The sequence below is a fragment of the Heloderma suspectum genome, chromosome 1, assembly GCF_057233095.1.
Source record: "Heloderma suspectum isolate Gila_16-S chromosome 1, 16-S_ref, whole genome shotgun sequence".
In the NCBI taxonomy this organism is placed as follows: Eukaryota; Metazoa; Chordata; class Lepidosauria; order Squamata; family Helodermatidae; genus Heloderma; species Heloderma suspectum.
In genome coordinates, this window is record NC_139458.1 from 441,385,323 (window position 1) to 441,395,865 (window position 10,543).

The window sequence follows — 10,543 nt, forward strand, 5'->3', positions numbered from 1 at the left end:
CTGGTGGATCCACAGTTGGCTACAGAATCTGACTCCAAGAGTGCTTATCAATGGGACCTTCTCCAACTGGGGAGAGGTAACGAGTGGGGTACCGCAGGGCTCAGTCCAGGGCCCAGTGCTCTTCCACATTTTTATGAATGACTTGGAGGAGGAGGTGCAGGGAATGCTGATCAAATTTGCAGATGACACAAAATTGGGCGGGATTTTTTTGCAGCCACATCACATTGAGAAGACTGAGGGGAGATATGATAGCGCTCTTCAAGTACTTGAAAGGTTGTCACAGACAGGAACAGACAGGATCTCTTCTCGATCATCCCAGAGTGCAGGACACGGAATAATGGGCTCAAGTTACAGGAAGCCAGATTCCAGCTGAACATCAGGAAAAATTTCCTGACTGTTAGAGCAATACGACAATGGAACCAATTGCCCAGGGAGGTGGTGGGCTCTCCTACACTGGAGGCGTTCAAGACGAGGCTGGACAGCCATCTGTCAGGGATGCTCTGACTTTGATTCCTGCATTGAGCAGGGGGTTGGACCCGATGGCCTTGTAGGCCCCTTCCAACCCTACTATTCTATGATTCTATGATCTCTCAGCGGCTTTCGATACCATCGACCATGGTATCCTTCTGGGACGATTGTCTGAGCTGGGAGTGGGAGGCACTGCATTGCAGTGGTTTCGCTCCTACTTGGATGGTCGGCTCCAGAAGGTGGTGCTTGGGGAATATTGCTCGGTCCCGTGGATTCTCCAGTATGGAGTGCCACAGGGGTCAGTACTGTCTGCCATACTATTTAACATCTATATGAAACGGTTGAGTGCGGTCATCCGGAGTTTTGGGGCATGTTGTCATCAGTATGCTGATGACATGCAGCTCTATTTCTCCTTTTCATCTTCTTCAGGTGAGGCTGTGGATGTGCTAATCGGTGCCTGGCTGCGACAATGGACTGGATGAGGGCTAATAAACTGAAACTCAATCCAGACAAGACTGAGATGCTGTTGGGTGGTTCTTCTGACTTGATTGATTGATTTATTTATTGCATTTATACCCCGCCTTTTTTCCTCTTGCAAGGAACCCAAGGCGGCTTACATTATCCTCCTCCTCTCCATTTTATCCTCACAACAACAACCCTGTGAGGTGGGTTGGGCTGAGAGTCTGTGAATGGCCCAAAGTCACCCAGTGAGCTTCCATGGCCAAGTGGGGACTAGAACCCGGATCTCCCATCTCCTAGTAGATGAGGGTGCTCAGCCTGTTCTGGATGGGGTTGCGCTCCCCCTGAAGGAGTAGGTTCGTATCTTTGGGGTTCTCCTTGAGTCATCTTTGTTACTTGAGGCTCAGGTGGCCTCAGTGGTACGGAGTGCCTTCTACCAACTTCAGCTGGTGGCCCAGCTCTGACCCTGTCTGGACAGGGATAACCTGGCTTCAGTTGTCTATGCTCTCATAATCTCCAAGTTAGATTACTGCAGTGCACGCTACATGGGGCTGCCTTTGAAGACGGTTCAGAAACTGCAGTTTGTGCAAAATGCGGCGGCCAGATTGATAACAGGGACCGGAAGGTCCGAACATATAAGACCGACTCTGGCTGCCTGTATGTTTTCGAGCCCAATTCAAGGTGCTGATTTTAACCTATAAAGCCTTACACGGCTTGGGACCACAATACCTGACGGAGCGCCTCACCTGACACAAACTTACTTGTATGCTATGCTCAACATCTAAGGACCTCCTCTGGCTGCCTACACCGAGGGAAGCTTGGAAGACGGTGACAAGGGAAAGGGCCTTTTTGGTGGTGGCCCCCAAATTATGGAATGATCTCCCTGACGAGGCCCGCCTGTCGCCAACATTGTTATCTTTTCGGCATCAGGTTATGATAAGTGTTTAATCGATCCTGGAATGTCTTATGGTTATGGTTGTTTGTTTTTGAGATTGAAGTGGTTTTAGATATATGTTTCTTTGGTGTATATTGTCTGTTCACGTGTTTTTTATGTAAATAGTTTTTCATCTCTGTATATTGTATTTTTAATGTTTGTTTAATCTTTGTAAACCTCCCAGAAAGCTCCGGCTATTGGGTGGTATAGAAATGTGATAAAGGATGATGATGATGATGGTGATGGCCACCAACTTGGATGGCTTTAAAAGCGGGTTGGATGAATTCCTGGAGGAAAAGACTATGAATAGCCACTGGTCGTGATGGCAGTGTGCTGCCTCCAGAACTAGAGGTAGTGAGCCTCTGTGTACCAGTTGCTGGGGAACATGGGTGGGAGGGTGGTATTGTGCTCATGCCCTGCTTGTGGATTCCTGGTCAACAGCTGGTTGGCCACTGTGTGAACAGAATGCTGGACCAGACAGACCCTTGGTCTACCCCAACTTGACTCTTCCTATGTTCTTATATTCTTATGTGTTGCTCCTTCCCAGTTTCCCTGCTAATTGCCTATATTTACCTGCAAAATACCAGACACCAGCGCCATTGCTGTGCTTCCTCCTTTTGTTCCTCACGTCCTTGGCTCTAATACTTGGCTCAGCACTTAGCTCTGGGCTTTGCCTCCTTCCCATGCAGGGTTTAGCTTAAAGCCCTGCTGAACAGGCTTGTGATTTTCCTCCAAACATGTTCTTTCCAGTCCTTGTGAGGGGAACCTTGTACCCTGCCAGGAGACATTCATCTGCCATAGGCCATGGCCCAAGAAACCAGACCTTTCCCAGTGACCCCCAGCATCTACCTAGCCAGCTGTTCACTCCCAGTCTCCTGCTCTCTCTGCCAGCGCCCTGAGCTTTGACAGGCAGGAGCTTTTAAAGCCTCACATGTGCCTGCAATGCAAGTCTTTCAGCGGAGAGGTGTGCTGGGCCTTCGAGAACAGGAGGGACTTGCTGTGGAAGTGTGCTCTCCTTGGGGCTCATTGGGAGGTCTGCCCTGCCCTCCTCTGCTCTGACTTGGCTGGGGGGTTGTTCCTTTCAACATCTTCTCCGGGCAAGTTGCTCGTTCCAAGATTTGTGTGTGTGTGTGTGTTTGCTGCGCTACGCAGCCGTGAGGCAAGGCTCCCTGCTTTCCTTTTGGCGAAGGCGCTCTGTGTCCAGTTGCTCGTTTCTAGGGGAGAGCTGGACGTCCGAGGTTTCCCGGCTAAACGGGGCCAGTGCCAAGCCTGGCGGTGCTCACCGCTTTCACTCTAGCTGGCTGTTGCCCGGGCAGTGAGGTGAGGAGCCACCCGCCAGCCAGCCCCGCCAGCGCTAGAGAGCTGTTGCCCGGGCCAGCAGGGTGCGGTGGGGGCTCAGGCTAGAGCTCTAGCAAGGCTGCTGTGGGAGAAGCTGCCCCAAGCGGGCACTCAGTCGCCCTGCTGCCTTCTCTTCATCCTTGATTCAGACGGACATCGTGGACCATTGCTTTGCTGTGGAGTGGATGCTGGACTTTGAGGCCTTCCAGGACGCCCTGAGCCAGGAAGGCACCTGTGTCAGTAGCTTGACTCGTTCCATGAGCCTGGTTCTGGATGAGTTCTACCACTCGCTCAAGGTGGGTGCTGTCCTTTGTGCTGCCCTCTCCCCTCCTGGGTGGCTGGTGGGTTTGTCTGGTTTTGGGATAGAGATTTCTAATGCGTGTAACGTTCACAAATGTGACCCCTGCCCACAACACACGTGCGCACTTGCGTGCTCTCACTTGCATATTGTGTCTGCCCTCTGGAGCTGCTGCCTCTTCTCAGGGAGGCACCTTCCTGCCTAGCCTCAAAGCCGAAGTGTCCGTTATGGTTGTATTTATTCTGAATATTTGTAGGCTGCCTTCCTGGACCATGTCCATCCAAAGTGACTATGTCAATAAATATAATAAAACATCATTAGTAAAATTTTAAAATACAAAAAATACATACATTAAAATACATACCAGTATAAAACCATTTTCAAGCAACGGTAGAAGAAAAATTAATAGCAACATATCCAGCAAACGCATCAATGAAAAGACATTTTAAATAGGTGAGTTTAAAGTGTTTTTGTATCCTGCAACTGCAGAGGGACGGGGACCATTTACCACTTGGTAGACAGTTCTGTAAGGGAGGGGCCACTACTGAGAAGGCCCTGTCCCCAGTGCTGATCTTTACAGGTGAGCCAACAAGCAGAACTGATCTTAAAGCACAGGCAGGTTCATATGTGTGCAGGTGGCTCTTGAAGTAATGTGGCCCCAAACCATTAATGGCCCCAAACCATAAAATCAGCACTTTGAGTTGGGCCTATAAGCACACCAGCAAGCAACACAACAGGTACAGAATGCATGAAGTATGTTCTGTCCGGCCCCAACAAGCATGTAAGCAACCACATTCTGCACTTGTTGACGTTTGCAGGTCACCTTCAAAGGCAGCCCCCTGTAGATTGCGTTGCAGTAGTCTAGCCTGGATGTAACTAGTGCCTGAATGTCCAAAGGTGCTCCACTTTCTTTAGGCAGGACTGCAGCTGGTGCAGCAGCCTAAGCTGGTAAAGGGCACTCCTAGCCATCTCCGCCACCTGTGCTCCCACAGATGGTGCCCAGCTGGCAGGGCCCCTAGATGTCTTGTGGTGGTATACTGAAGCAAGCCGTTATGGATGCTGGTTTGATGCTGCGGAAGGACTATTGGGTGGGGTGATCCGGGAGTTCAAATCCACCCCATGCTTTATGGCTTTGAACAGGCCCCTCTCCTTGAGCCTCGCTCCCCATCTGTAACCTGAGCCTGTGATGTGTTACTGGAGGTGGAGGAGAGGAAAGATGGATGTGTGGGGCTTTCTCTTGCAGGTGGTGGGTGTATCCGCTGTCCAGGGCACAGGGCTGGAAGAATTTCTTGAACATGTGTCCAAAGGTGTCGCTGAATATGACAAGTGAGAGTCTTCAGAAGGTGGGCTGGGCTGGGCATGAGCAGCTGCTGCCCAGGCAACCAGCTCTGGTTCCGTGGCGTGTGCGCCAGGGTGAGCTGAGCAGGAGGGTGCCCCAAGCTCCTGCCTCGTGATCCATCCAGTTGGTGGGAGCACAGGTCCAGGCACACTGCATCCCACAGCGTGGCTAAGGGGCCCCTTTCTCTGTTGGTGTGGACCCTGAGGCTGCCTGCCTGCCAACGTACGGTGAGCCCTCTCGGTGCAGCTGTGGTGGGACCAGAGCTCATCCTTCACACGGCGTGCAGATATGAAGCCCACAGGACCCCACCCCCCAGCCATGGTTAGGTGTGCGGTCAGCTGCTGCGCACGGTGCTGGCCTCCCTGCAGTGCTCCTGGTCACAGAAGGAGCACCCCTGTTGCCTCCACAGTTGGCCGTCCGCATGAGCCTTTGGTGCCCATGAGGACACATGTGGAACCCAATTCTCTCCCTCCCTCCCTACAGAGAGTACCGACCAGAGTATGAGCGCCTAAGGAAGAAACGTGTAAGTACTGCTCCGCGCTCTACGGGGTGTGGGGGGGCCCTTGCCATATCGCTCTAGCAGTGCCCAGTGTTTTGGATCTACCTACTCTCCCATTTGCTCTAGCAGGCATGGAAAGGCTCTTCGGGGTCTTTTCTGCCTATTGTGAAAGGGGGGTGGGGCAACAGAGGTAGAGGTGGGGCCATGGGATGCTTTGACAGCAAACAAAGTGGCCACCTTGCTGAAGCTAAGCAGGTTGGGAGATGGCATCTTGGAACTCCCTGGGGGCCACCTTGATCTCCATCATGGAAGAAAGGTGGGATACAAATGTACCAGACACATATTTGTGTCACTGGAATAGCCTTTCCTTGTTTGCAGGAAAGAGTTCAGAGCCAGCAGCAGCAGGAGCAGCTGAAGCACTTGCAGCATGACATGGGGCCCTTTGCCGTGGCAAGCAGCTCAGTGGTACCCGGTATGCGAGAGCCACGGCTGTGGGGCTTCAAGGCCTCCAAGCCAGAAGATGGCAGCAGCGAGGAGTTGCAGAGGCAGTTGGGCATCCTGGCTCTCCACGCCTACCCTGACCATTGCCGCTCTTCTCACCTGCTCTGTGACAAACACCCAGAGGGAGGGCTGGCCAAGGAGCAGTTGGGTCTTCACAGGAGAAGCCCAAGTGGGGGGAGGGGAGCTGACGGCGCCGGCCAGCTTCGCCCTGCAGCTCCATGCAAGAGAGCGTTGTGCCAGGCCTGCAGGATGGCGCCGCCGCGTCCTCGCTGAGTGCCTAGCCAGGCCCTGCCCGCTGTGTACCTTCTCCCTGCAGCATGCCCCTCCTGGGGCCTGGGCTTTCCTGAGCAGGCAGCAGTGGAGGCCCCTGGGCCCATCACGGTTGTGCAGGGGCGGGAGGAGTCCCGGGGCGAGGGTAGGGTTGACAGCTGCTTGGCTCTTGTCCCTAGGCTCGAGGGCAGAGTCTTCATTGGGCCCCTCCGCACTGATCCTGACGCGAGGCACTTTGGAGGAGGAAGAGCGGGAGGAGGCCCAAGAAAGCGACTCTGACGACATTGACCACGAGGGTAAGGAAGGCTCTGAAGATCAGGAGGTGCTCGTGAGCGACTGAGAGAGGCGAGCGGGGGGGAGGGGCGCGTCCAAAACAGCCGTGGCATTGACAGCTGGGATGGAGAGCCTCTGGCCCACCAGGCCAGCCCATCCCACCTGTGGTGCCGGGGTGAGGCCACTCCCTGGAGCCCCGCTCCCCGCAGGCGAGCAAGAGGGCAGCCCACTGCTCACGCCGTCGCTGGTGGAGGTCATGGGGCCCACTCCTCTGGCTGCTAGCTTCACCTGCGCCACGTTCTCCCCGGGAGGGGGGGCGCGGGGCAGGTGAAGTTGCCCCTCCCCAGGCACTAGTTTGGCATTGCTTCTCCAGCCCATGCATTGCGCATGGGTTCCCCAGCCAGGAACGAGGTGCTTCAGCCACAGACCGAGGGACAACAGGAGGCGCGTCCCGCCCCGTGATGGCGGTTAGCCTTGGAGAGCTGCGTGGGTGGCCCCTCCAACCGCTCCCTGCCCCTGATTTGCAAGTTGGCCGGTCAGTGCCAGTCTGTGGATTGGGTTGCATGGAGGCCTCGGCATGTCGCAGATGAGCTATCTGAAATGATTAGCAGGCTCCGTTTTTAGTCATTGTGCCCAGCAAGTGGGTGGGCTGGGGAGGCCTCCCCCTCTGATGGTGCTGCTGCTACCTCAGGGCATTCTGGGCCCAGAGGTGTTAGTGACCCACATTGCCAGGAGGTCTCCTCCATCTTCTGCTCTAGTGACTGAGGAAAGCCGAGAAGAACCTGCCTTCCGAAGTTTCTTGCAGGATGCCAAGCTGCACTGCCCAGCCAGAAGCAGCCACTAGGAGATGAAGAGGGCCGCTACCGCCGCTTGGAAGCAGGAGGCAGAGGAAGCAACTGGCCAATCCACCGGACGGTCCCTGGCTCTCCAAGCACAAAGGGCTCTTGGGCCGTTCCCTGGCTTTTGCTTTGGAGTGTGGCCAAGCAGGGTGCAGGTGCCTCTGCCGGTTCCATAGTGGGACCGGAGCAGCCCTCTGGGAAAGAGCATGGAGGAGAAGTCCAACCTGCCTCCCAGGCCACATGTCGTGGATGCCGTGTGTAACACTGTGTGGTTTGTTTTGTAACTTAGCGTGAGAAAACGTCTATTTTGCTATAAATTGCTGGTGCTTGCGCCTTCCAGCTGGACACATGGGCTTAAGGCATTCCTCTCTCTTTTGCTACCTGTGACATCTGGAGCCAAGACCGGAGTTGGTTGGGTTGTGCTTTCAGAACTACTAGCAATCGAGGGATGGGATGAGGGTGCATTTCCCTGGCTATCTTGGAAGGGTCTGAGAGGCTATGGAGAGGGCTGAGGTGGCACCGACGGAATGTGGGGCTTTTGGCAAAGCCCATCACCGAAGGCTCCTGAGTAAACTTAACTGAGACGGGAGGTTAGGGTGACTCTTCTTATGAACCCCAAGAACAGGAAGCCACAGCTGGGAATGAATAGACAGTTCTTGCAAGCGCCATGGATGTACTCTCTGTTGGGGTGGTTTTGCTGGTGTTCCGTGTAAAAATTGTGGAGATCCATGAGGACCTGTGCCTTCGGTGCATGTCTTTGTGCCGCAGTGGCCCTGGCGAGGGCTGCATCTCTGTGTGTTTTTTTTTACTGTGCAGACCACAGACTACTGTAACCTTTAATTTGATGGGAGGGAGGAGAGATCCTACCCTGTGTAAAAATCATGCACATTCAAGAGGATCTCTTCAACGTTTTTATTAATGACTTGGAGGAGGAGGTGCAGGGAATGCTGATCAAATTTGCGGATGACACAAAATTGGGCGGGATAGCTAATACTTTGGAAGACAGAAACAAAATTCAAAGTGATCTGGATAGACTGGAGCGTTGGGCAGAAAGCAACAGAATGACATTTAATAGGGATAAATGCCAAGTTCTGCACCTAGGAAAAAGAAACCAAATGCACAGTTACAAGATGGGGGATACGTGGCTCAACCACACTACAAGCGAGAAGGATCTTGGAATTGTTGTCGATCACAAGCTGACTATGAGCCAACAATGTGATGTGGCTGCAAAAAAGGCCAATGCTCTTTTGGGCTGCATTCATAGAAGCATAGCTTCCAAATCCTGGGAAGTACTAGTTCCCCTCTACTCAGCACTGGTTAGGCCTCATCTGGAGTACTGTGTCCAGTTCTGGGCACCACACTTTAAGAAGGATGCAGACAAAGTGGAGAGGGTTCAGAGGAGGGCAATGAAGGTGATCAGAGGACTGGAAACAAAGCCCTATGAAGAAAGACTGAAAGAAGTGGGCATGTTTAGCCTTGAGAAGAGAAGACTGAGGGGAGATATGATAGCACTCTTCAAGTACTTGAAAGGTTGTCCCAGAGAAGAAGGCCAGGATCTCTTCTTGATCATCCCAGAGTGCAGGACGCAGAATAATGGGCTCAAGTGACAGGAAGCCAGATTCCAGCTGAACATCAGGAAAAACATCCTGACTGTAAGAGCAATACGACAATGGAACCAATTACCCAGGGAGGCGGTGGGCTCTCCCACACTGGAGGCCTTCAAGACGAGGCTGGACAGCCATCTGTCAGGGATGCTCTGACCTGGATTCCTGCATTGAGCAGGGGGTTGGACTCGATGGCCTTGTGGGCCCCTTCCAACCGTACTATTCTATGATTCTATAATTCTGAATCCAACTTCTAGCCAGACCCCATGGAAAAGAAAATAGTAGCTGGGGGTGCTTTCTCTGTTCCATCGGTGGGTGTGGGAGAATCCCAGGGTGAGTGGCACCCACAGCAGTTCCCCCAAATTCCAAAAGTGTCTTCTTGTTGTTGTTCAGTCATTCAGTCATGTCCGACTCTTCATGACCCCATGGACCATATCATGCCAGGCCTTCCTGTCCTGCGCTCTCTCCTGGAGGGTGCTCAAGTCCATATTCATTGCATCAGTGATGCTATCTGGCCATCTCATCCTCTGCCGCCCCCTTCTCCTTTTGCCTTCAGTCTTTCCCAGCATCAGGGTCTTTTCCAGAGAGTTTTCTCTTTGCATTAGGTGGCCAAAATATTTGAGCTTCAGCTTCAGTATCTGTCCTTCCAAGGAGCACTCAGGGTTGATTTCCTTTAGGATGGACTGATTTGACCTCCTTGCAGTCCAGGGGACTCGTAAGAGTCTTCTCCAGCACCACAGTTCGAAAGCATCAATTCTTCGGCGCTCAGCCTTCCTTATAGTCCAGCTCTCACAGCCATACATTACTACTGGGAAAACCATAGCTTTGAAGTTTGGGGATCCCAGTATCTGTTCAGTGTAATGGCTCTTACTATGCTACTGGCTCTGCATACAAAATGCAGGATCGGGTCCAGAGACCACACATCATGGAAGCTTCCTCAGGAGTGGTCCATCCCATGGTGAGTGGGCTGGCCCACAGCTGCCTGTCATGCACCACACATGAGAGGAGGGGCCCTCCTACTTGGGCTCTGGCTGCACAAACAAAGCAGATGCTGCTCCAGCAGCCCACGGTGGGGGTGGGGGTGCTGTGGGATGCTCTGGCTGCTGCGATGGTAAAATGTGGATTTCAATTACCCAGTGATACAGTGTCATCCAGGCCCAGGCCTAAGCCTGCTGTCTTATATCCTAAACCCAAACCGTTAAGTATGACAGAACAAAGATAACTGTGCCTCATCTAAGTCCTGGACAGTAAAATCCTTTTCTTGATTTTTATCCAACACATACCAAACGCTATCAAGTACTTGGCCAGAGCACTTAGTACGTGTCCTGTGGGTCAAGGGAACTGTTGGTATGTGCACATAGAAATGATCCAGATGCGCCCCCCCCCCCAGCAATGGCAGATTCAGGGGTTTTATACCCCCTTTGCCTTGCTGGGGCTTATGAGATCAAAGAGGGGTTCATTGTGTTCTTGCTGATAATACAGCATGTTCCCAATTTCCAGGATTGCCGTTTGTTGAAGACAGACTGACATCTTCCAACTCCCCAACATTTCTCAAGGTTGCTTCTGTGGTCATAACATGCCATCCTCCTCTTTTACTGGCCCATTTCCATCTTCTGTAACGGATACTTCGGCGATATTCAGAACATACCAGAGCACCCCCATTTGGCCTTCATGCAATAAAGCCATTCATTCTCCATTCACACCTCCCCTTCCTGACGGGC

General features: G+C 52.8%; 1 protein-coding gene across 3 annotated transcripts in view; it reads left to right on the top strand.

Moving 5' to 3' along the window:
- The window catches only part of GPN1 (GPN-loop GTPase 1), a 44,479-nt gene that overhangs the window by 30,321 nt on the left and 3,615 nt on the right, over positions 1-10,543 (top strand). For 2 of the 3 annotated variants that reach the window (XM_084841677.1, XM_084841602.1), the window contains 6 exons: positions 3,349-3,495; positions 4,741-4,823; positions 5,320-5,359; positions 5,714-5,807; positions 6,286-6,402; positions 7,138-9,423. In XM_084841677.1, coding sequence (XP_084697803.1) covers positions 3,349-3,495; positions 4,741-4,823; positions 5,320-5,359; positions 5,714-5,807; positions 6,286-6,402; positions 7,138-7,223 — 567 coding nt within the window. In that variant the 3' untranslated portion in view covers positions 7,224-9,423. Of the gene's footprint in view, positions 1-3,348; positions 3,496-4,740; positions 4,824-5,319; positions 5,360-5,713; positions 5,808-6,285; positions 6,403-7,137; positions 9,424-10,543 lie in introns of those variants that run through there. The other variant, XM_084841753.1, reaches the window with a different exon arrangement.